The sequence below is a fragment of the Jaminaea rosea genome, assembly GCF_003144245.1.
Source record: "Jaminaea rosea strain MCA 5214 unplaced genomic scaffold BDZ90scaffold_3, whole genome shotgun sequence".
NCBI lineage: Eukaryota > Fungi > Basidiomycota > Exobasidiomycetes > Microstromatales > Jaminaea > Jaminaea rosea.
The window spans coordinates 1,232,143-1,254,903 of record NW_020289977.1 but is presented as its reverse complement, the minus strand read 5'-3'; the positions used below and the strand labels follow the sequence as shown (position 1 = coordinate 1,254,903).

The following is a 22,761-nucleotide window of genomic DNA, read 5'->3' as shown; positions in this document are numbered from 1 at the left end:
AACGCAACGCCTAGCCCAGCGACGAGCAAGGCAAAGGCAAAGTGAAAGTCCGTTTGATCGTTCGTTCGTTGGACCGACCGACGGACCGACCATAGCTTAGCTTCGTAGACTCTTCCACGCCTACACGTACGCCCACGCTAGCCTAGCAGCAGCAGCTAGCCAGCGACATAGAGAGCAAGGGCTTTGCGTGCTTTGCATTTGCACTCTCCACTTTTGCTCCGACGCCTTCATCATCTCCACCCTCATCAGCATCAGCATCACCGTCAGCATCGTCGTCGGCACCACCGCTCTCGACGCCAGGCTACACGGCAAGACAGCAAGGAAGCAAGCAGGTGGGCAGGACCTGCTTTGCAAAGTCGACTACGGCAACAGTCAGTCCACTTCCACCGCAATCTTCATAAACACCCGTCGACCCTTCGTCCTCCTTCCTCTTTCTCGAATCGAATCACTCCGCGATCCACCGATGCTGTCCTGAGATTGCGGGGTGTCTCATCGTCATCGTCTTCGACAAGCGCGCATAGAGCGGACAACACCGATACAATTGCCTCCGGTCTTACCACAGCTCAGACGTTGCACACACGACGCTGCTCGCGAACAGGGTTGTCAGCACGTATAATTCTCACCTTCCGCACGCCGGCCTCGTCAACCCGCGATCCGCCGCAGCGATGTCATCGAGAAAGGAGTCGTCCTCGTCGTCCTCGGCATCAACGTCGATTCTGTCAGCGAGACAGCGTGCGCCTCCTGGCCCATCTGGCGGAATGAGCGAGTCTTTGCATCCTCCTCGTCCAAAGTCACCGATGTCCTTTGGGCTTAGGCGGCTCCGCCAGCCCTCATTATCATCTCCAACAGCTGTCGTCGACTCTGCCGCCCCATCGTCCCCCTCACCCTCATCTCGCACACAACCATCAACACCCCGCTCGACGTCAAGCACGCAGAGCTCGCCAAGTACAACACGAGCCAGTGGTAAAGGTGGCGGGCTCTTCAGGCGGCCGAGCTTTACGCTGTCCTCGTCGAAGCTGGCCAATGGTTCTTCCAGCCAGACTTCCTCTGCGAGCAGCGCTGCTGGACCCTCATCACCTGCATATGCTGCGGCCTCCCCCTCCTCTCCTGCCAGCAAGATCCCTCGCTCTGCACCACCTCTTCGACCAGGTAATCGCGCCGGTCATACCCGTTCAGCTTCATCGTCGACCACTTCGAGCATCATCAACAATGCCTCGACTGCTCAGCAGGAGTTCAACTCGTATAGTGGGCCAGATTCGGCGCCGTCACCATCGCACTCGCGGCGCAGCTTCTCCTTAGACCCAGTTCCCGCATCAGCAAAGAAGAAAGTTTATGGTAGAGAGGACGTGGAGCGTTACAGGCAGGGACAAGGAGGCGGACATGAAGGACACCAGCAGCGCTCGATCAGTCAGGGCACTATGCAGACTGCCACGTCGTCAGGTTCATCATCGCCGCTCGGCCGCAACGGCACGCTCAAGGCTTCGTCGCGGCTCAATGTTCCTCCAGAGAGCAACTCAATCAGGCCCTCGATGGACGTGGACGGCGGAGAAGTCGAAGATCTCGACTCTCAACCCTCGAGCTCTCGCACCAGCTCACGACGTCCCTCGATTACAATTGCAGAGCAGCAGCGCAGCCAGAGTGTCCTTGGCGTCCGGCCGCCGCAGGATCGCGGCACTGCCTCGTCAACCTCATCACTGCGAAGTCGGGAGCGTCCGATGAAGCGGAGCGATTCGAGTGGCTCGAGGCGGAGCATCTTTGATTGGGGTGGATCGAGTGGGATCCCATCCATCGTGAAGCGTGCGGGAGGAGGTAGGGAGAAGGGTACCTCTTCTGACGGGCCATCAGCTCCCACGTCTACTACGTCGCATCATCGTCATACGCCTTCGACGAGCTCAGCTTTCAAGGCTTCGACGCTGGAATTCTTGCGGTCAGCCAGCTCGCTGGGACATCGAGGACGCCAGCAGGATTCGGACAGCTCAGATGATGATGACGACGATGCGGACGACAGAACAGAGGGGGCAAAGACGCCTGAGCCTGGCTTCTTCAGTCGAGGACATGGCAGAAAACCCTCCGGTACGTCGGGGATCCCGCTATTCAGAAGACCAAGAGCTACGAGTCAGGCTTCCAATGCTGCCCTCGGAGGACAGCAGCGCCAGCAGCAGGACGCTCCACCGCCGCGGCCGCCTAGCCGCTCCTCAACGATGGCCTCAAGTATACTTGGTGGGCGAGATGGAGGAGGCGTCGGCTTCCTCTCTGCCCTCTCCAAGGTCAAATCGCGAGAAGGAGTGCGAGCAGACCCGCAGACTGGCGCTTTACCTCGACAAACGCCCCCTCGTAGTGCCAATTTGCCAGCGCAGGATGATGACAAGGACCTCCCGCCTCGTCCCTCTACTTCCATCGGGCACTACCTCAGCACGCCTTCGCGCTCTCGACGCCCTTCGCAGGCTTCCATCAGCCCAGAGGAGAATCTCTCGTCCCGACGAAAGCGAGTGCCCTCAATCTACAGTCTTGCGCCTGCTGCATTAAATACCGGGCCGCACAGCAGCGAATCAGAGTTAGAGAATCAGCAGCAACCAGCAACGCCTGCAAGTCCTTCGCTGGCCAACGGAGCAGGCAATTCAGGCAGCGGCTGGCGCTTCGGTCGTGGATGGATGCTAGGCCGCAAGGACGTCAAGCCCACGACTGCAGGGAGCGGGTCAACTACCTCCTTCGCTTCGGGCGGGCATAGCTACAGCGGCAGCGCGGGCAGCAACAACATCACCGCGCCGCCTCTCCTCTCGCCAAACGCCAACTCAGCCACGCGAAAGTGGGTCGCCCTGCCCGAACCCGCTTCCTCGAGCAACAACAGTACAGCATCCCTCTCGCAGCCAGCGAGCCTCATCTTCGGCGTGCCCTTACGCCAGGCAGTCATGCACACGCGCTTCCTGTCCCCTGTCCCGATCAACGAGGCCACCGCAGCCACCTCGGCAGCTGCGAGCCCACAAGCACCGTACCGTGCAGCACCCCCTGGCTCCCCGCTTCGAGCGAGGCGACGACCAAGCAAGATTGGTCTCTTGGACCTGGGTAACGAGTTCAGCATTTCGCCCGACCTCTTCGGCTCGGGAGGAGGGGAGAGTGCCTCTAGCAACAGTATCGACTCGGCTCTTGGTCTTCCTTCGCCGCTTTCGCCTGGTTCGCCCGTCACGAAGCAGCCGGTCACAGGTGCCGGCACACAGCCAGCAGTGCCTGCAAGGCAACCAGTGGACCGCGCTGCGGCCCGCAAACAATACCTGCCGCGCTTCGTCGTGCGCTGTATCGAGTCGCTAGAGACGTACGGGCCGGATGAGGAAGGCGTTTATCGTCTCTCTGGCCGATCTTCGCACACGCAGAGGATCAGACAGCTCTTTGATGGCAAGATGGATTTGAGCACCTTGGTCGTTCCACTCGATGACGGCGAAGGGGCCGGCGAGAAGGGGTCGAGCGGAGAGGACGGAGACTTTGATTGCGATCTGGACTTGCGAGCCCTACCCCCGTCGGAGTGCGACCTGAACTCGGTCTGCTCGGCGCTCAAGGCTTGGCTGCGGGAGTTGCCCGCGCCCATCTTGAGCAAGGAGCTCCTCGCCACGCTGGAGGGGACTGTGCGCCGCCACCAGGCCTCCGGCACCTCTAGCGCAACCGTCGAAGAGGCTTCGTCACTTCTCGCGAAATTGGATCCGGCCCCCTGGTACCTCCTCCGCGAGCTCTGCCTCCACCTTGGCGACCTGACTGCTTCGGACGTGGTGAAACGCACAAAGATGACGCTCAACAACCTCTGCCTCGTCTTGGCGCCCACCTTGTTCATCCCGGTGACCACGCTCAACTTCCTCGTGCAGCAGCGCGAGGAGCTCTTCAGTCAGGCGCCGAAGGAGGACGCCCAGTTGGACTTGGTGCGCGAGGGTGGGATTCTGGGTGGGTGGGGAAGTAGTGGAAATGTCAAGGGGGCCACAAGCAATGCGGAAGGGGCATTAGGGACGCCGAGCAAGGCAGGAAGGCACACACCGACCGCCAGCATGGCGTCTATGATCCCGATTTCCAGTGCAAGAAACAGCCCGCGCAGGGCCGATGGGGGGTCCAACGGTAGCACAAGCAACAGCGGAGATACTGTCTATTCGACCTCTCTACCGCGTTTGCGTGACCCCAGCTCCGGCTCCAATGGTGGCGCGTCAGCAAGGGCGAAGCAGTGGAGGGAGACGGTCTTCCTTGGCGTGCCTTCGTCCGCGTCGCCTTCCACCTCGTCATTTTCTACCGGACCATGGGCAATGGCAGGTGCGACGGGTGGCGGCAATAATCGAGACTCGCAGGCTAGCGTGGCGAGCAATTCCACGGTGACTGCTGCGCATCAGGGCGGACAGACGGCAGAAAGTGAATCGAGCCTGCCCAGCGAGGATGGCGAAGAGGAGACTTCCGGCGCGACCATGGTTGTCAAGCCCGACGCGAGCGTCGATGAAGAGCAGGACCCCCGTGGAGATCTGGCTTCCTCCATGTCCACTACCTCGTCTTCGCGCTCTCTCGCCGCCCTGTCGTCCCGCGAGTCGCATTCTAGGCATAGCTCAACGAACACTGCTGTTAGCAGCTTGCTTGGCCCTTCAAATGGGAACGGGCAGAATGGCACGGCAGCAGGAGCTGCAGGAGCATCGCTGCCTGCTCCACCATTGGCCATGCTGGAACGCGCGCCTACCTCGGGATCAAGGCATGGTCAGGAGAAAGAGGAGATCCTCGACGACTTCCCTGCCCCTCCGGCTGCAGCCCCGCCGGCATCGTCGTCGCAAGCAGGCTGGAGTCGTCATGATCGCTCCAGCAGCAGTGGCGGTAGCAGCGTGGGCAGCAATAAAGACGTACCCGCCCCTCCCGTGCCAGGCAAGGAGAGCATGCGTCGCCGCCCGAGTGCCGCAACCACTACGTTGCCACCCGCGTCTTCATCTGTTCCCATCACCCGCCCTCCGGTCGCACGAGCTCGCTCCCGCACGCACGAAGGTAGCGGTAGTAGCGGACCATCATCTGCGGTTATGACCCCGTCGTCAAGCCACGGAGGAAGTGGGAGCAGTCTCGGCCATCATGCAGCTGGAAGCGGGAGCATCTACAATCGTTTCGCAACCCCTTCATCCTCGTCGAGCAGCCTGAACCACAAGTACAGTAACGCACTCGAGGCCCCTGCACCTGCAGCCATGCCAGCCTCTCCGGCTATGAGCTCGGCCTCGTCTTCTACGTCGCACACCTCGACTTCGACGTCGACGCTGGACAGGCCGAGGCCTATTGCCTCGAGCAGCTCAGCGACTGCCACTTCTGGAGGCGGTGGTTCAGGACGCTTCTTCTCGTGGGGGGGAGGGGCAGCGTAAGAGCAGCGCATACGATCTCAGCTCTCGACGCCTTGCTCCTCATGGCTCTATGTATATCCGGGCCTCACGAACATCTGCTACCAACGTCGCCTCACCCATTCCTACTCCACACCAGCATTCACTTATCACAATGCCCAACATCCTCTTCGCTCTTCCGCGTCTCATTGTCTCTACTCAGCTTCTCTCGAGCACGACGATCCCTAAATCTATTTCGAACGTACACGCTTCCACTCTTTCCCGCATGACGGATGCGATGCTGATGCTAGTCGAAACCAATGGCTAATGTACATGACCCTTCGTGGAGCCCTCTAAATCTCAATGCCTCCCGCCCCTGCCACCCCACTCCTGCCACTCAACAAATCTTCGAAATCCCTCTCCACCTCCTCCTGCTCGTCCCCTGGCCCATCTCCTTCGTCCTCGAATCGATCCATATCCCTCGGCTCCTTGGGCTCTTCGTCCTCGCCATACTGCATCGCATGGTCGATATGACTGAGCAGGGTCCCCACGGACTGCTCATCGTTGGCGTCCGAAGGGAGGAAGTGTACGACGGAGAAATCGTCAACTAATCTGACCACTGCGGCGTTGAGGGCGTGTAAGCGCGGGTTGGTCGAGGCGTTAGCGCTCGATGCTAGGAGGAGCGGGTCTGGGTCCAGGTATCGTTCTAGTGATCGGCGAGCGGCGAGGGAAGTGCCGGAGGCGGAGGATGTTGAGCCTACTGTTCCGCGGGAGAGGAGGTCGACCTTAGAGAGGACATTGATCCAGGGGACTTCCAGATTGATCATGGCACTCATGGCGCTCAGTGTGCCGGCGAAGAATTTCGTTACGTCCTAGCCGTGATATCGATACCGAGGCGGGGGGGAAAGGATCAGCGTATCGCTCAGCTACGTCCGCTGCGCTTGCACACTCACATCGACAAAGTGGCTCTCCAGTAAGTAAAGTTGGCACAGTCGAAACGAATGGCTGACAGCGAGGAAGCTCAAGACCCTCTGCACTAAGTTGGTGTGCGTGTACAACTCAATCTGACCTGGACAGTCCACGATCAAATAATCGTCCTCAAAGCTGCCCAGCTGCTCTTCCAACCAATCCAAGTTTTCCAACAGGTATTCGAAACAGTACACCAAACCTCCATTGGGACCCAGTCCCAACTCGGACATGACATCCTGTAGGGAAACGAGCTCACGGACGTCGATAGTGGGCGTATAGGTGAAATGCTCCGCTGCCGGGTCAAGGTTGACTAGGTGGACATTACGACCCAGCGTGTTGGCGTGAGCGATGAGAGCTGAGCATAATGTCGATTTGCCGCTCCCTGCAGGGCCGGAGATGAAGACTGCATAGCGGCCCATGGCTACGCAGATGCGAGGACGACGTGATAGTGATGAGGGGAAAAGAAATGGCAGAAGAGGGCCAATAATCTTGACAAAAGTAGCGAATCGCAGCCCTCATCTCTATCCGCTTCCTTACGTAAGCATCGCCTCCACTGACGCTTGTCCGCTGCTTTCTCACTCCCACGCCCAAGCCCACGCCGACGGTCGCTGCTTTCACCTCGGCCTCTGTTCTTCCTCGTCGTCCCATTAAGCAAGATGTCAGGGCACCCTGCGAACCCCTCGCTCAGCCTATGGTCAGCCTCTTCTACCCATACGCCACGAGTCTGCACGATAGCAGGTTCAGACTCGGGCGGTGGAGCAGGAATACAAGCAGACCTCAAAACGGTCCTTGCGCTAGGAGGGTACGGTTTGTCAGTCATTACGGCGCTTACGGCACAGAACACTACAGGGGTAAGCGGGATCCATGTTCCTCCCGTCGACTTTCTTCGGAAGCAGGTGCAGAGCGTTAGGAAGGATATCAGGATCGATGGGTGGAAGATTGGCATGCTAGCTAATGAGGAGGTGGTCGGAGTTGTTGCAGAGGAATTGAAGGACGTCAAGGCCCCCGTGGTGCTGGACCCCGTGATGGTTTCCACGTCGGGATCTCTCCTCTTACCGCATGAGGCTATTCAAGGCTTGATAACCAAGTTACTCCCGCAGTGCACGCTCCTGACGCCCAATTTGCCGGAGGCTGAGCAGCTACTTGCCCACGCGACGGTGGGTCGATCAGAGGCACAGGGGAGCAGTAAGCAGCCCATTCCTTCTCCACAGCCTCTACAAACTCTTCAGGATCGTCTAGATGCAGCAAAGAAGCTCTCCGACCTCGGACCAAAGGCTGTGTTGCTCAAAGGCGGGCACAAGGCCTTCAAGCGACGGGAGGTGGATGAGGCGCTGAGGAGCTTGGGTATCCTTCAAGCTGATCAGCAGCCACATGAGCATCACGGTCGATGTCGGAAGGTCCAGCAGGACCTCGAAGGTAGCAGAAGTGCAGCACCCGACGCCCTGTCTCCCGGAGCGGCCGTCTCCCTCTCATCGCGCGGCTCGTCGCACAACCTCATCGTAGTACGAAGCGACGGCCATCCCTACTCCCCTGTGCTGCGCCACCTGCTCAACGAAGAAGACGACGGCGCAGAGGAGGAAGTAGTGATCGACATTCTCTTCACCTCACAGACCAACACGTACACCCTCTTCGTCGGTCCACGCCTCACACAGGGTTGTACCCATGGGACTGGATGCACCCTCAGTTCGGCGTTGGCTACGCATCTTGCTGCGGGAAGCGGCAGTGGCGAGGGAGAGGTTGATGAAGACGCGCAGCTGCGTCGCGCATGCTGGCGAAGTATCGCGTATGTGCAAGCAGCAATCGTGAGGGGCTATGAGGACTTGGGAAAGGGACCGGGTGCGTTGGATCATGCGGTCAGTGTTGGGCCGAGGGGAGTCCTACAAAGCACGGCAGAGAGATTCACTGCTGCGAAGGAGCAAGACGATATTTCGGCGGATACCACGGAGCGATATGCTGGCATGCTCTCCCCCTCCTCGTCATCACGTCTTGGCTCTCAACCCACTCCGGTAGTGACAGCCCTCCTCTCTCGCTCCCAACCCCTCTGGGAAGCGTATGTCTGGCATCCTTTCGTTCAACGATTGGCTCTACACTTCCAGCCTGCCTCTTCCTCATCATCAGCATCACACCAGCCGCTCTCTCGCGCTCCCTTCCTCCACTTCCTCAAGCAAGACTACCACTTCCTCCTACACTACTCACGACTTTGGTCACGTTCCGCTTCATCTGCCTCCTCATTTGCTGAGGCGGACTACTTCCTCACACTGGCGCACGGTATGGCCCGCGAGGCGGCGGGGCACGTAGCGTTGTGCGAGGGCTCATTCGGGGTGGGCAAGAGGGAGCTAGAGGCGGAGAGAGAAGGCGAAGCCGTTATGGCTTATACGCGCTTCGTGTTGGATGTGGCGGACAAGCATGGGGGTGCAAGCCTGGAGACACTTACAGTCACAATGCCCTGTCTCCTCGGATATGCGGACATGGGCTGGCGGCTGCGCCTCGCCGATTCTGGCGACTCTTCATCCAAGATGAGCGACAGCCTGCGCACATGGTATCAGCAGTACGTCAGTACCGGGTACCTGACGGCTGTTCGTGCTGGTTTGGCCAAGCTGGAGGAAGAGGCGGCGGGGATGCAGCAACCCTCTGCGGAGAGGATGGAGAGATTGCAGGGCTTGTGGGATCAAGCGTTGAGGCTTGAGAGGGGCATGTGGGACGAGGCGATGCGTGTGACTGGAGAGGAGATGTAGAGCATAGATAATAGATTAAATCTAGAGAGCCGCAATAACGCTGCACCTTACTCGCGCAACAGTGGCGTGCGCTCGTCGCTGCCCTGCTGAGCGCGAGGCTCGTCCTCGACGTTATCCTCCTTGGCATTGCGATAGAGGATGTAGTGCTGCGTCATGAGGATGATGTCAAAGGCCAGAGAGAACAGCGAGATACCGCTGCGCAGAAGCAGAAAGAGGCATGGTCAGCATACACGCACGGATAGGTCCGTCTTCACACAGAGCTCTTGTACTCACAGCTTTCCTGGATTTCCCGTCACGCCATCCCAGCTTCCCTGGATCCATCGCGCATCAATGCAGAGCTGAGCAAAGCTCAATACGCCCCCGGCCATGTCCAGGGTGATACTATGCACGTTGAATCCGATGGTACTCTTACGTCGGTAGTTGAGGACGACCTGCGGAATCCACTTAGTCAAGGTAATGTACAGCTTTGCTGCGGCCAGAACATCCACGACGGCAAACGAGCGGACGCCAAATGCGTGAGAGAGGGACAGGAGCGTGGTAAGGAGGATGGTAAGGAGGATGAGAGAGATGGTAATGAGGGCCGGGCGTGAAGGGAGACGCGAAGAGCCTTCCTCAGTAATGGCTGCCTCCGACGAGCCGTCATGCCCGCTCTCGCTACCTTGGCCTTGCTCCTGCGTCTGCTCGCCAAGGCACTCCCTTCTCTCGCGCTCCTGCTTGGCTTGCCTAGCTCCAAACCATACCTTCTGCCCCAATGTGAAAGTACTGACGATAGCAGCATGCACAGCAAAAGCTACATCGTTCCACTGGACCGTCGGGTCCAACCCTTTATGCCCATCCCGATAGTCCTTCCTGACTGCCTCATTGAGAAGAAGCGCAAGCTGATTGGCCGAATAGCACCAGAATCCTAGAGGATTCAGGTAGGCAAAGTCGGTGGAGAAACCGCGAGAGGATTGCCGGCGCTGGTTGGTGAGGGCTTGCGGGTAGAAGGAGAGGGACCAAAGGGCAGTGTAGATCCAACCTAGGAGGAGGGAGAGGAATCCTGGGAGGGACATGGCGTGAGTTTGTGGTAGATGTAGCGTGGATGCTGGCGGTGGTATTAAGGAGAGGGAGAGCAAAGAGGGTGGAGAGGGCTTGCGTCTCGTGCTACGGCATGATGAGGAAGCAAAGGAGCCGCTGGTAACGCCGTCTCTCGCAGGTCCGCGTGGTGGAGGCCGCCGAGAGGCGCAGCGAGGCGAGGGCGGAACCACGAGAATCTTTGATTTTGAACTTGGAGATCCAGGCGCACGACATTCGGACGCTTCACCACCCATCAACCATTGCGACGATGCCAGCCAAGACGACAACGACGACGACGACGAATGCAGCGGGTAGCGAGCCGCCGGTGTTCCAATCAGAGACACCCAATGGCTCTCAGAAGGGTCAGGAGACAGAAGCGCGGACTGGCGAAGAAGAGGACGAGGGAGGAGATGACAACGAAGAGGATGCCCCTTCCAGCAGCTCTGCCTCCAAGAAGAAGAAGAAGAACAAAAAGAAGAAGAAATCCAGCGGACCTGCCTCTTCATCCTCATCTCACCCCGTCTCTCAAATCGACTCCTCCATCCCTCTCCCGCCCGGCGTTGCGCAGCACTATTTCGACCCGATTAAGGGCAAAGGCCTCGTAGCAACCCGAGACTTCGCAGAGGGGGAGGATGTCTTTATGGACAGCGCCTTTGTGTCAGCCCCACCGATGGCGCAAGCCAAGCACGTCGAGTCAGGAGAGCTGTGCAACGACTGTTTCCAACCCATCGAGCATGCCAGCCCCACGCTTGTGGTGCGATGTCGTGCGACAGGCAGCAGCGGCAACTCGAGCTGTGGGGCTACGTGGTGCAACAGGGAATGCGAGAATCGAGGGAGAACGAGGCATCACAATCTCCTTTGCCGCAACAGCAATCCTGCTTCGGGGCAGTTCCTTGACTTCTTGACCGGCCACCCATACCTCAGCCTGCACAGTGTGGCCAGACTGTATGCGATGACTTTGCTTTGTCACTCTCATACTCCCCCGCCTTCACTCACCTCGACCAACAAGGATGCTCGAGCCACTCTGCAGGAGACTCTCGCCCACACTCGCGCTTTTGCTCAAATCCACGAAGTGGCCAGGCGCAGACGCAACCCTGGCTGGGAGGTGGAAAAGAAGGCGTGGGAGGCGACGCTCAAGAAGGCGCTAGAGCTACTCAGGATCGCCATTGATCCGTATGAGCAGGGCAGGCTAGACGGAGGTGGCCAGGGTGGGATCAGGGGCAAGGGCAAATGGATCGTGGAGCCCGGCTTCCCGAGGGAAGTAGCTCAACAATTGTTTGGCTGGGATGGCTTCATGCGGTGAGCAGCTCCCGAAGCACGAAGGGGTACCTCCATGCCTATACTGATTGCATGTCTCTTCTTCCACGCGCACAGTTCGCTCGGGAGGGCCAACCTCAACCTCGAGTCACAAGGCTCCCTCTACGCAATCCACTCACACCTCAATCACACCTGCTCCCCAAACCTACAAGCACACCACCCCCCTCACCCGCGCTCGCGCGTTCGTCAAGCAACCAAAGTACTCCTCACTGCCACTCGTCCCATCAGCCGCGGGGAAGAGCTAACGATCACCTACCAAGATCCCTCACAAGCCCTTCGTAGGCGAAACCTCCTCCTCTGGCGCGAACATATGTTCGGACCCTGTGGCTGCGAGCGTTGTGAGCGTGAATTGGCTGCCTTGCCTGAAGACGAGAGGGAGGAGGCGCTACAGTTTGAGAGGGTAGACGAGGAGGACAAGGCCGAAGTGGAGGCAAGGCGACAGCAGGCTGAGCGATTGACGAGGGAGCAGGAGGGTGGGGAGGGAGGGAAGAAGGGAGGGGGAGAGAAGGACCTGAGTGGGTTGGAGGAGGAATTGAGGGCTAAGCTTGGCTTCTAGAAAAAGCAGAGCATTAAATCGCATATGAGCAGTCCTTGGTTTGTGTTGTAGTCCAGTGTTCCATCAGAGGATCCGCTCTCATCTTCCTCCATCACCGAATCGCCCCCTCGGGACGTAGCGATCCCCTTGCTCCGCATCTGCGGCATACCTTTTACCCCCTGCTCCATCCCTCGGACCACGGGGAGGTGATCTGTGCCTCACATCTTCTTCGCGCTGTCTCCATCGGTCACCCGTGGCGACTGGAGCAGGCGGCCGATCCCCTCGCGGACCAATTGTGGTGGCACCACGCGGGGGCGTGTAGCGCTCACGACCGTAGTCGCGCTCGTCACGACGCGGAGGAGGTGCACGGCTGTCGTTCTGGTAGTAGCGTTCAGCTTGGCGATAGCGCGACATTGCCGCCGGTGGGGGCGGAGAGGGGTCGCGGCGCCATCTTTCTTCAGGAAGAGGCCGAGATAGCGCAGAATAGTCCCTCGCGCGATCGTCTCGCCTCCAAGTGTCAACAGGGCTGCGACTTCTCCTCCTGCCGTAAGCATAATCGTCCCGCGGCGCTCGCCAGTCGTCCCTCTCTCTCCTACGCCAATCATCCCTTGGCGGCGGTGGTGGAGCGGCGTATTGATCAGGAATGGGCCGAGCGTCATATCGCCAATCCCTACGATCGATCTCATCCATCCTTCCTCTCGGAGGTGGACGCCAGGCATCCCGCTCGTCAGTATAGTAGCCGTACGGGTCGGGCGGCGGGAGACGGTCCATTTGAGGCTCCCACACGTCTCGTCGAGGAGGTGGTGAACGACGTCGTGGCCCGTCGCGCGATGTGAAGCCGCCCATTCTGCCCATCAGAGCAGCGCCTGCAGCGTCGTCGCTGCGACCAGCGATACCACGGATCGTTGTCCCTTGACCACGGTCGGCACGCTTGTTGCTGACGCCTGCCACAGGGTCTTGGCCTTTGCGCTTCTTGGAATCCTTCTTGCTTGCTGCTTGACCTTCCTTCCCCGCGGACTCGTTGCTGGGCGGGTGAGCCAGACGGAGAAGGAAGGGCCACTCGAGTCCCTCTTTGTCGGCCTCGTCGTTGTTCGACTTCGGCTTGCGAACGAGCAGCGGCAACCTTTCCCTCTTCTCGCCCTTCCATGCCCTCTCCTCAAGCGGCACATATTCCGTCACGATCGTGTCCACACTAGGCTCCGCTACAGGGTAGAAGCGTGCAGAGGGTCGACCCGCCGCCTCATCTACGGCCATGGCTGTTGAAGCGGTGGGAGGGAATGGACTGCCGTCGCACTCCCGCTGCAGCTTCATCGCCAGCTCAGTGGTGCGGAACACTAGCCACCCGCAGGACTTGATACCATCCAGCCACGCCCCTCCATCCAGGACAGTCGTGTCGAGCGGATCCTCCTGCCCCTCCCCTTGCGCGAGGATCTCCTTGCACTTGTCCTTAAGCAACGCAAGGGTCATAGGCCTGACCAGCCCCTCGACTCTCAGCACCCTCGCCGCAGGAAGATGTTGCGCAGCCTCTTCGATGCTGACCTGCGAAATTGGCACGACGTCCTCGACCATGTGGCCAAGAAGGGCGCGCAGCGTACGCAGTCCTTTCAGCAGCCCCTCGTCCGGTCCTTGGCCCGGTACAAAACGAGAGTGCGCAAAGTCGATAAGGCGGAGCTTTACTAGGGGCGGAGAACGCTTGCGCTCTTTCGGCGTCTTGGCGTCATGAAGTTGGTCCTCCCCTTCTTTCTTCTCCTCCGCCTCATCGCCCTTTGCGGGGGGTATTGCCCTCTCGCTCATTCTTCTCCAGAGCGCGTTCAGCTCCCCTTCGAAGACGACGAGTAGCGAGCCGCCGCGAATGCGCACCTCGAGCTGTGACATGAGGCCGATGAGCCGGTCCAGCTGAGGAAGAAGGTGTAGTGTGAGAAGCGGATGTACAAGGTGGAACGGCAGCCGAGGGGTACTTGAGATGAGTGTTGGACCTTCGAGAACGGGACTCTTCGCAGCATCCGCGACGGCAACTGCGTCCTTCGCTGCCCGCTGATCGATCTCTTCAAACTCTTGCGCCTCTTTGCCCCTCAATAAGCCAAAGAAGGCAGTGAGGCCCAGCGGCAGCTGGTCAGCACTGATCGCCTTGCCAAAGGCCTTGCCCATCGATCGAAATTGTCCCGCGCCATCCTCAGCTTGTGAGTCCCATGTTCTCCATGACGTCAATCTAATCCCAGTCTCAGCGCTTGTAGTCGCTTTTGCCGCCGCTTCCATCCTCTCCTGCTTTTCGTGAGAAGCGTCCATCTCGTCCCAAAGCTGAGTCCCCAGCTTGACGTCGAGGACGTTTGCCTTCTCAAACCCACCAGAGAGCAAGTCCTCCAATGCGACGTACGGCTTCTCGCCCTCTGCAACAGTCGCAGAGCCGTAGAAGCGCGGCGTCCACCTCGTGGCCATCTGCTTGCGCAGTGACTGGCCTTTGTTCGTCTCGCTTTCGAGCTTGCCTGAGGCGTGCAGGTGGGATGCGTAGAAGTCCACTTCGGCAGGAAGGGTCTGCTTGACTACCATTGCCTCGCCTGAGGGGCCAGTGAGGGATCGTACTGTCCCTGGGTGACCAGCAATCTGGGATGACGGAGAGTTGGTGTGCGAAGCGTTGAGGGCAGAGAGTTGGGAAATGAGCCATTCCGATGTAACGAGGCTGGAAGAGGCGGGCTTGGCTGAATCGGCCGGCTTGCCCTCGGTGGGCTGCGGCTCTTTCGTGGTCACTGCCGTGGTAGCGTCGATGGCAGAGTCTTTTGGCTGCTCTGCAGCTGCTTCACCCCCGAGATCGATCTCCTCAGTTGGCGCAGGCTCCTCTGCCGGTGCCTGTAGCAGCTCGATTGCTGGCTCCTCTTCGACGTTCTTCTTTGAAGCCACTCCATCTGCGTCGGTCCGACGAGGCTTGTCGCCGCTCTGTACCGTATCAGCACCCGCACCACCTTCTGTCTCCGGCGGCTCATCAGTTGCCGTCACCTCTGCCTCATCAGCGACTTCTGCGCCATTCTCCTCTTTCGCTTCTGGAGCTGCGGATGAGCTAGAATCAGCCTCTGCCAGTCGAGCTACGAGCTCTGCCTTGAGACCGTTGGTTGGGAGAGAGCGCGAGGTCAGCCTGACGAACGAAGCCGCAGTGAGAACAAAGGCGTCAGTAGCGCACTGAGTAGCAGTAACACGATGTCCGAGTCGATCACTCACTCCTCCTTGAGCTCAGCGACCTTGAGCTTTGACCAGTCTTGCATCGGGTCCTTACGGAGGCGATGTAGCCTTTCCTTGAGCGAATTTGGTGATGACGATGGATGGATGAACGATGGAAATGACGAAGTGACAATGCGTGAGGTGGACAGTAAAAGGAAGGAAGAAGGCGGCTTGATCCAGACTCGACGGAACGCGACACGGGCCACCTGAATCTCGACCTGAAGCAGCTTCTCCGTTCGAGGCTGTACAGCCTTCCCCTCCTCGATGATGAGCCAGTCCATTCGCGAGTGTGTCATCATTTGAGATAACAAAACGGGCCACGATCGAAGCAAGAAGCAAACTCAATCATGCTTCGTGAATCAGGCTGTCATGTCTGCAAGACCGCTCGGTTTAGGCCCTCGATGGGCGTGGGGCAAAGAATGCGATGGCATAAGTCTGGTGAAGCAGACGGCAACGATGTGAATACGAGATTGATTGCCAGCCTTCCATCCCATGCAAAAGAGGCGCGTGTATGCTAGCACCACATCTACGAGTCACCAGCCTTCTTGCCCTGCGACGCAAACAGAGGGAGCGACGGGACTAGGTCAGCGATGATGCCCTGGCAAGAGATCCTTGAAAGCAGCTCACCCTAGCAGCGTTGATAAGGCCGCCAGTGGTGCCGATCATGCCCAGCGTGAAGAAGGCCATGTAGACGGTCATGTACATCCTGGAGCGACTGCGAGGAGGCGGAATTGACGTAAAGTTCTGGAAAGGTCAGCATCTTGCTATGTTGCCAAGGCTACTCTGCCTCGAGTCCTCGTCAATTCGAGCATTCGCTTCGAGGAGGGACAGCGTCATCTCGATGCTCACGGGAGACGCTGGTAGACGGGCCTGTGATGAGAAGTGCGGGGTGAAGGAGTCAGTCGAATGGCTCGTATAGATGTCAGAGCAAGCAGCGCGGCGCACTCACCTGGTGTCCGCCTGGTAGATGCGCTGGCGCTGGAGGATGGTGTTTCTAGGGCAGGGAAAGGACAAAAGAAGGCGTCATTAGTTCCGCTTTCTTCGAACGATGCGACGGTGGATCGGCGAATTAAGAATGCGGATGAGGATGGCATGGGCGGAGGAGCATCGCAGTAGAGAGCGACCTTGGTGTCGTCTTGTCTTCGCCTCGATGCCTTTGCGCGTCCTTCTCTGTCGCTTCGTTGTCAGAAGCGATGATCAGAAGAAAGAATGAAGAGGCCGTTTGCAAGGCGCTGCCCATCTCTCCCCACGACATTCCCACGACATTCCCTCCGTCGTCCATCTAATATAGCTGCGTCGCGTGTATCGTGGGATCGTTCCCAGTGTCCATGGTCGATGCATCTGCTAATACTCACTCCTTCTTGACAAGCGAGTCGATCATGGTGGGCAGGTGTAGTGAGGTGGTGGTGAGGAGATGGAGATTACCAAGGGCGAGCTGCGTCGACGATCCAGTCGAGGACGAGCAACAAGGGCGACCCCAGCCCGTCCGCTCCGACCCGAAGACACCAATGAACCTTGTCAAACAGACCACGTGGCTTTCGATACCGCCTCCATTCTACTACTAATCTCGCACCATCATCACTTAGCAGCGTCCGAGCTCACTCATCACGATTGATTTAGGGCGAGAAAGCAGAACACCACAGTGCACAGATCAAGCATCGAATCCTTTCGCAGAAGGCGGTCACGCGCACCTGAACGCGTGCGGAATGACCAGCCTCGCCATCAGATGCTGCCTTGCTGCCCCGCTGCCAAGCCCATCTTGCCACCATCGACGAGGCTCTTTGCTCAATGGCATGTCGCTCCCCATCCTTGCCAATGCCATTCAAGCTGTGAAGCAGGTCATGCTGACCATGGCTGACGCGGCCCCCCGCTCAGGGCTCTTTGAAGAAGCGCACACGGCTATCCTCTGAGCGCTGCGACGCGGCCGAGGTTCGGTGTGACTTTGGCAGCTGGTTAGGCAGCTGGTCCGAGGGTCCCTGGAAATTGAAATGCGCTGATGATTCCGGCTATCCGGGCGAGAGTGGCGGCAACGAGCGAGCTGCGCCCTCGCTGCCGCCGTCGATGAAGTGGACCAAACGACAGACGCTGCGCTTTGGCCAACGACGAAGCGAGAACGAGGCGACATCTCTCTCTTCTCCCTGCGGGGCTCCTCTCGTCTCGTCCTTCGCTGACGTCGCCACCTTCTACCCATCTCGTCTTTGCACCTTTCACTCCATCTTCGTCAAGGTCGCAACTACCCACATCCCTCACACATTCACGAACCACCCTCTTCCATTCACCAAGTCATCATGGCAGCCGCAGCTGAAGCCGCCGGCCTCAAATACGATGCCGTCGAGAGCATCCCGCAGGTGAGCGAGGCAGCACGGACAATGTGACATTCGCCTGCCAACGAGACTGATTGTCACTGCCTCCTCTCTCCCACGCTCTCTCAGATCAACAAGGAGCTTCGTGCTGCCTTCTTGACGGGCAAGACTCGCTCCATCGAGTACCGTCAGAACCAGCTCAAGCAACTTGCATTCATGTTGCAGGACAATGAGGAGTGAGTGTGTTCAAGAGTGGTCATTTCTACTCACTCGCACTCGATGCTGATCCCTGACACCCCTTCTGCAGCGCCTTCTGCGAGGCCCTCAACAAGGACTTGGGTCGCCACAAGTTCGAGAGCATGTTCGCCGAGCTCATGACCACCATCACCGAAGCAGTCGAAGCAGTCCACAGCGTCAAGTCATGGGCCAAGAAGGAGAAGGTTTCTCCTGGTCTCGCCTGGGGATTTCACAACCCTCACGTCCGTCGCGAGCCAAAGGGAACCGTCCTCATCCTCGGCGCGTGGAATTATCCCTTGACAGTCCAGATCGGCCCTCTTATCGGCGCCATCGCTGCGGGCAACACTTGCGTGCTCAAGCCCTCCGAGGTGTCGGCCCATTCGGCCAAGCTCATCTCCGACCTCTTCCCCAAGTATCTCGACCCTGAGTGCTACCGCGCTGTCAACGGTGGTATCCCTCAGTCCACCGCGCTGCTTGACTGCAGGTGGGAGCACATTCTCTACACCGGTAACGGTACTGTAGGCCGCATCGTCGCCGAAAAGGCAGCCAAGTGGCTCTGCCCCACCACCCTTGAGCTGGGCGGTAAGTCACCTACCTGGGTAGACGAGACGGCCGACTTGCCCATTGCGGCCAAGCGCATTCTTTGGGGAAAGCAATTCAACGTCGGCCAGACGTGCGTTGCACCCGACTATGTGCTCTGCACGAAGAAGGTCCAGTCGCAGCTCGTCGCCGAGTTCAAGAAGGCGGCCGATCAATTCTGGCCCAAGGGACAGGAGGCTGCCACTGACCAGCAGAGCAAGATGGTCAACGAGGGACACTGGAAGCGTGTCAAGGGGATGCTCGAGGGCACCAACGGCAAGATTGTGCTCGGTGGGCCGCCCGAGGACAACAAGTCGCAGAGCCGCGCATTCCCCCTGGTCGTCGTATCTGATGTCAAGCCCGACGACTCCATCATGACTGGCGAGATCTTTGGTCCCGTGAGCATGACGTGATGGCCGGGTCTTACAATGATCAGCAACACTGATGCGTTACCTCTTCCTCTTACTCACGCACCCGCAGGTCCTTCCCATCGTCGCAGTCCAGAACGTCGACGAGGCAATCCAGTTCATCAACTCGCGCGACCAGCCTCTCGCCCTTTACTCCTTCTCAGCTAACAGCGACAAGCTCATCGAGAACTGCCGCTCGGGCGGTGTCCTCACCGGAGACATCCTTCTGCACAACGCCGTCGGCTCTCTTCCCTTCGGCGGCACCGGTCCCTCGGGGTACGGAGCTTACCACGGCAAGTGGGGCTTCGACGAGTTCTCCCACAAGCGTGCCGTGCTTGAGGCCCCCCACAGGGGTATCATGGGCCACGCCGTTGAGATGCTCATGAAGGGCCGCTACCCGCCTTACAACATCAAGAACCTGAGCATGCTCGGCTTCCTGGCTGGCAAGAAGGCCAACTTTGCCCGCCCCAAGAACCCGCACGCTTCGGTTACCAAGGTGAGTCGCAGTGGCGGCGAAGACGTCGCTAGCAGCTCCGGCCTGCGGGAGAGCGATGGGGACCCGAGGGCAAAACTCTGAGCTCTCCTTTCTCATCTTTCCCACTTCGCCGTCCCCTCTTTCTTTTCCTTCTCACCAAGAGCCCAACTCCTCTGGCCTCGTGAGGAAGCTCGTCTACCTCGTCGCTCTACTTTCGCTCGTCCTCGGTGCGCGCTCGAGAGGGCTGATCACGGCCTTCTAAGCAACTAGACTCCACTCGTCACCTTTGCAAAAATGAGGTGAGGAGGGGGTTCAGTATCGACGACGAATGATAGTAGGAGCGACGAGGTCTAGATTGAGCAGGATACCAAGCAAATGGGCAACCCCCCTAGCTGGCTCTATGTCTCTTTTTTGTCTCGTTGCGCGATTTCGCTTCTACTCTTTCATTCGCTAGGACGGCGGGCACATATCCATTCCCTGCCTGCAGTCGTCGATACCCTCTTTCTTCTCCCCATCTCAAGATCCACGACATCTCTCCTCACACATGATCTCTGTTCCTCTGTCCTTGGTTTCGCATCTCGAATGAATTTGTTCGACTTCTCGATGAGAGCCGACGCAGGATGGAGTGTCTTCCAAGGGGCCGTTCGCCTCCACTCGTCAAGCTGTGGGCCGTGCGCGCTTGCGCTGACGTGAATAGGATCCAGCTTCATCAACTCTTCGTTCCTTCTCATCACAACCAACTTGACGGGATATATGCTCCTCACATCGAGCAGGGCCATTAGCAGTCGTCTTGCCCCGTACTGTCCTCTTCTCGCTACTACCAGATCAGCGACCCACACGCAGCCAAAAGGCCACATAGCCTCTACCGCGACCCTCCCGCCCTCCTCCTTCCACACCTCCATCCGCCTTTCCAAGTCCACAACCACCATGTCCACCGGCACGCCAGCAACGGACAGCAAGATCCTCTCCACCAACCGCCTCGAAACCGACCAATTCAAGTGGGTCTCCCTCCGCTCAATCCAATGGCGCGACCCGACGGGCCGTGATCGCAAGTGGGAGACGGCTGAGCGTCCAACCCGCAAAGGCAGCGCAGTGGACGCGGTTGCCATCCTTGGTTTGATCGCCAGGCCGAGCAGTCGTGAAGACCCCGAGGTGATCCTGGTCAGCCAGTTTCGACCTCCCGTAATGGTTGCGGAGGAGGAGCGCAAGGAGGCGAAAGAGGTCAAGAGTAAAGGATTGGTTATCGAGCTTCCCGCTGGATTGGTGGATGAAGGTGAAGGGCCAGAACAGACGGCTATGCGAGAGTTGAAGGAGGAGACTGGCTATGAAGTTGGGAATGATGGGGATGGGTCTGGTCAGACGAGTAAAGTGCTGGAGGTGTCCCGAACGATGTACAGCGACCCGGGATGCAGTATGGCCTGCATGACTCTGGTTTGCGTGCGCATCGATCTGGCTTCGGACGATTCGCCTCCGCCGGTGGCCGAGCCTGATGAGGGGGAGTTTGTGGAGCGTAGGCTCGTCAAGCTCAAGGGGCTCTATGGCGAACTGAAGCGCTTGCAGAAGGAGGAGGGATATGAAGTGGACGCTAGGTTGATGCATTTGGCGTACGGTGTTGGGCTAAGGGAGATGTTCGGCTTGGATGGCAAGGGGCCTGGACAGGGGCAGAGGGCGAAGCAGTAGAGGACAATTCTTGACGTAGGCGGAAGAAGGGCGATGCTATATGTGATTACAGTGGCACAAGTGATGATGATGATGAGATCATGATGAGATGACACAGCGATGCTGGTAGTAATGATGGCGCTTCTTCAGCGCTTCCTCTTCTTGACAAACATGGCATCCATGGCTGCCTGGCCAGGTGCAGAGCCTGTACGCGTTGGCCCTCCTCCTGCTCCTCCGCCTCCTGGCGGTGGACGTGGTCGTGGTGGACCGCCATTACCTTGGCCGTTGGCGTTCACCGCCTGCTGTGGCTGGCCTGGCCGTGGGATAGGACGAGCAGGCTGAGGTCGCGGCGGTGGGGGACGACTGGGCTGCTGCTGATTTGAGTTGCCCGCTCGGACGACACGTGTGCCACCGCCGCCGCTGCCGCCGCCTGCATTGCCATTTCCTTCCCCTGGTGGCCGGGGAGGGCCATTGCTACCGCCCGCCGTAGGAGGTCGTCGCGTCTGCAGACCAGCAGGCATGCCGTTCGCCGCAACGCCATGTCCTGGCGGCCTCACGGGAGCAAAGGTAGGCGCTGTGCTCATTGGCCTGGCGTTGGCTGCTCCTGGGCGCATGGTCTGCAGGCCGGGAGGGAGAGGTGGCCGAGCTGGAGGAGCAGGCGGCGTACCTTTCGGCGGAGAAGACGCTGCTTTCTTTGAGTTCGCGTCGACCTCGCCTTCCTCAATCCTCGGCTTTTTGGACGGCGGAGGCGATGAATTCCGGCCTGTTGCGCTGGCGGTCCCCTCTCGCGAAGACGTAGCACTGCCACTTCCTTGACCCCTCGCTGCCTCCTCTGCCGCCAACCAACCAGCTGGCCTGGCCCTTCCACCCTTCCTCTGCTGTCCCCGATCAATCGTCCGGCCCCCTCCAATGGCCGTCTGTACGAACGACCCCTTATGCACGGCTCTGAGCGCACCCCGGTGCTCCGCCTCGCCCACCAAGGTCCTCCAAAGCCCATCCCGCTTGGAGGCATCGCGCAACCCATCCGCATTACCCAGGATGAACAAGCTGGACTTGGCGCGCGTAACCGCGACGTTGATACGGCGCTCGTCCTCCAAGAAACCCAGCCCACCTCCGCCATCACGCCCGCCCTTCTTACCGCCGCCAGTCCTGACGAGCGAGAAGATGATTACATCCTTCTCCTGTCCCTGAAAGCCGTCCACGGTGTTGAAATCGATACGCTTGTCGATCTCGCTTCCATAGCGCTGCTGGAAGACTCGCTTCAATTCCAGCATTTGACCACGATATCCAGTGACGCACCCGACCTTGCCATCGAAGTCGAAGTCAGGCGTGGACCGAACGAGACGATCATAGAGCGCAAGCGCGGCTTGGGCCTCCTCGGGGTTGATGAAAGAGTGGCCGCGACTCGTACGCTCTTGCCCCTTGATGCTGAAGAATCTGAAAGGGGCAAGCAAATCATCCCTGTGCCAGGGTCGAGCGGTGAGCTGCGCCATGTTCGGCCCATCTTGCAGTGCTCCGCCGTAGAAGGCTGCAGACGGATGGGCAGAAATGTCCGGGTGCATGCGATACTGGATCGAAAGGAGGTAGACGTCCTGCAGAGACTGGTCATACATGCGCTTGAAAAGGGATTGTGAGTAGCGAAGACGTGATGCCTTCGGGGAAATGACAGTGGGCGGTAGTTGCTTGGGGTCACCAACGAGAATGCAGCGTTTGCATCCGTAGCGCAGCGGGATGATTGTGCTGAGCTCCACGGCTTGGGCAGCTTCGTCGATGATGACCGTCTCGAAGTCGATCGGAAGAGAGGCAAGAGCCTCGTGTCCTGCACCGGAGAGGGTCGAGCAAATGACGTCCGCATCCAGGAGGATCTCGTTGCGGATACGACGACGATCCGCGTCCATTTGCCGAAGTCCGGTCTGGCGCTTGTCTTTTGCCTCATCAAGGCGTTGGGCCACTCCCAGCCTGCGAGCCAT

At 59.1% G+C, this 22,761-nt stretch overlaps 11 protein-coding genes across 11 annotated transcripts; 6 read left to right on the top strand and 5 right to left on the bottom strand.

Moving 5' to 3' along the window:
* Positions 1–665: 665 nt before the first annotated feature.
* On the top strand, positions 666–5,354 carry BDZ90DRAFT_259242 (RhoGAP-domain-containing protein; the record flags this gene model as incomplete). Its single annotated transcript, XM_025508148.1, has 1 exon — positions 666–5,354. One exon carries the CDS (start codon positions 666–668, stop codon positions 5,352–5,354), a length of 4,689 nt encoding a protein of 1,562 aa, XP_025363805.1.
* A 308-nt stretch (positions 5,355–5,662) lies between these two features.
* BDZ90DRAFT_250569 (GPN-loop GTPase 3) lies at positions 5,663–6,752 on the bottom strand (the record flags this gene model as incomplete). Its single annotated transcript, XM_025507698.1, has 2 exons — positions 6,263–6,752; positions 5,663–6,181 (listed from the first exon to the last, which is right to left on the bottom strand). Exons 1-2 carry the CDS (start codon positions 6,695–6,697, stop codon positions 5,663–5,665), a joined length of 954 nt encoding a protein of 317 aa, XP_025363804.1. The 5' UTR covers positions 6,698–6,752.
* Positions 6,437–9,080, top strand: BDZ90DRAFT_231177 (hypothetical protein). The gene is made up of 2 exons (XM_025505752.1): positions 6,437–6,592; positions 6,667–9,080. Exon 2 carries the CDS (start codon positions 6,935–6,937, stop codon positions 9,011–9,013), a length of 2,079 nt encoding a protein of 692 aa, XP_025363803.1. The 5' UTR covers positions 6,437–6,592; positions 6,667–6,934; the 3' UTR covers positions 9,014–9,080.
* Positions 9,061–10,065, bottom strand: BDZ90DRAFT_259239 (hypothetical protein; the record flags this gene model as incomplete). The annotated part of the gene is made up of 2 exons (XM_025508147.1): positions 9,061–9,208; positions 9,287–10,065. 2 exons carry the CDS (start codon positions 10,063–10,065, stop codon positions 9,061–9,063), a joined length of 927 nt encoding a protein of 308 aa, XP_025363802.1.
* Positions 10,066–10,288: 223 nt separating this feature from the next.
* Positions 10,289–12,103, top strand: BDZ90DRAFT_231175 (hypothetical protein). Its single transcript, XM_025505751.1, has 2 exons — positions 10,289–11,368; positions 11,444–12,103. The coding sequence occupies exons 1-2, from the start codon at positions 10,338–10,340 to the stop codon at positions 11,940–11,942; spliced, it is 1,530 nt and encodes a 509-aa protein (XP_025363801.1). The 5' UTR covers positions 10,289–10,337; the 3' UTR covers positions 11,943–12,103.
* Positions 11,982–15,270, bottom strand: BDZ90DRAFT_140876 (SAICAR synthase-like protein). Its single transcript, XM_025503466.1, has 2 exons — positions 15,132–15,270; positions 11,982–15,048 (listed from the first exon to the last, which is right to left on the bottom strand). The coding sequence occupies exons 1-2, from the start codon at positions 15,173–15,175 to the stop codon at positions 12,021–12,023; spliced, it is 3,072 nt and encodes a 1,023-aa protein (XP_025363800.1). The 5' UTR covers positions 15,176–15,270; the 3' UTR covers positions 11,982–12,020.
* A 367-nt stretch (positions 15,271–15,637) lies between these two features.
* BDZ90DRAFT_278566 (hypothetical protein) lies at positions 15,638–16,512 on the bottom strand (the record flags this gene model as incomplete). The annotated part of the gene is made up of 5 exons (XM_025509101.1): positions 15,638–15,681; positions 15,759–15,846; positions 15,981–16,001; positions 16,081–16,125; positions 16,487–16,512. The coding sequence occupies 5 exons, from the start codon at positions 16,510–16,512 to the stop codon at positions 15,658–15,660; spliced, it is 204 nt and encodes a 67-aa protein (XP_025363799.1). The 3' UTR covers positions 15,638–15,657.
* Positions 16,513–16,775: 263 nt separating this feature from the next.
* Positions 16,776–17,148, top strand: BDZ90DRAFT_231173 (hypothetical protein). Its single transcript, XM_025505750.1, has one exon. It carries the CDS (start codon positions 16,838–16,840, stop codon positions 17,039–17,041), a length of 204 nt encoding a protein of 67 aa, XP_025363798.1. The 5' UTR covers positions 16,776–16,837; the 3' UTR covers positions 17,042–17,148.
* Positions 17,149–17,326: 178 nt separating this feature from the next.
* BDZ90DRAFT_231172 (aldehyde dehydrogenase) lies at positions 17,327–19,427 on the top strand. The gene is made up of 5 exons (XM_025505749.1): positions 17,327–17,479; positions 17,564–17,670; positions 17,742–18,648; positions 18,731–19,153; positions 19,296–19,427. Exons 1-5 carry the CDS (start codon positions 17,420–17,422, stop codon positions 19,392–19,394), a joined length of 1,596 nt encoding a protein of 531 aa, XP_025363797.1. The 5' UTR covers positions 17,327–17,419; the 3' UTR covers positions 19,395–19,427.
* Positions 19,428–19,539: 112 nt separating this feature from the next.
* BDZ90DRAFT_231171 (hypothetical protein) lies at positions 19,540–20,972 on the top strand. Its single transcript, XM_025505748.1, has one exon. The coding sequence runs from the start codon at positions 19,886–19,888 to the stop codon at positions 20,810–20,812; it is 927 nt and encodes a 308-aa protein (XP_025363796.1). The 5' UTR covers positions 19,540–19,885; the 3' UTR covers positions 20,813–20,972.
* Positions 20,973–21,699: 727 nt separating this feature from the next.
* On the bottom strand, positions 21,700–22,761 carry BDZ90DRAFT_217623 (hypothetical protein; the record flags this gene model as incomplete). The annotated part of the gene is made up of 1 exon (XM_025504326.1): positions 21,700–22,761. A coding segment is annotated over one exon (1,062 nt), but the record flags the coding sequence as incomplete, so codon positions are not given.

Bases quoted from the DNA above. Each gene is read 5' to 3' on its own strand.
- BDZ90DRAFT_231177 (XM_025505752.1), top strand. From the start codon at position 6,935: ATGTCAGGGCACCCTGCGAACCCCTCGCTCAGCCTATGGTCAGCCTCT.
- BDZ90DRAFT_231175 (XM_025505751.1), top strand. From the start codon at position 10,338: ATGCCAGCCAAGACGACAACGACGACGACGACGAATGCAGCGGGTAGC. The intron at 11,369-11,443 runs GTGAGCAGCTCC...CCACGCGCACAG, and splicing joins GGCTGGGATGGCTTCATGCG to TTCGCTCGGGAGGGCCAACC.
- BDZ90DRAFT_140876 (XM_025503466.1), bottom strand. From the start codon at position 15,175: ATGCAAGACTGGTCAAAGCTCAAGGTCGCTGAGCTCAAGGAGGA. The intron at 15,049-15,131 runs GTGAGTGATCGA...TTCGTTCGTCAG, and splicing joins GTCGCTGAGCTCAAGGAGGA to GCTGACCTCGCGCTCTCTCC.
- BDZ90DRAFT_231173 (XM_025505750.1), top strand. From the start codon at position 16,838: ATGACCAGCCTCGCCATCAGATGCTGCCTTGCTGCCCCGCTGCCAAGC.
- BDZ90DRAFT_231172 (XM_025505749.1), top strand. From the start codon at position 17,420: ATGGCAGCCGCAGCTGAAGCCGCCGGCCTCAAATACGATGCCGTCGAG. The intron at 18,649-18,730 runs GTGAGCATGACG...ACGCACCCGCAG, and splicing joins CTGGCGAGATCTTTGGTCCC to GTCCTTCCCATCGTCGCAGT. The intron at 19,154-19,295 runs GTGAGTCGCAGT...TCTCACCAAGAG, and splicing joins CGCACGCTTCGGTTACCAAG to CCCAACTCCTCTGGCCTCGT.
- BDZ90DRAFT_231171 (XM_025505748.1), top strand. From the start codon at position 19,886: ATGCTCCTCACATCGAGCAGGGCCATTAGCAGTCGTCTTGCCCCGTAC.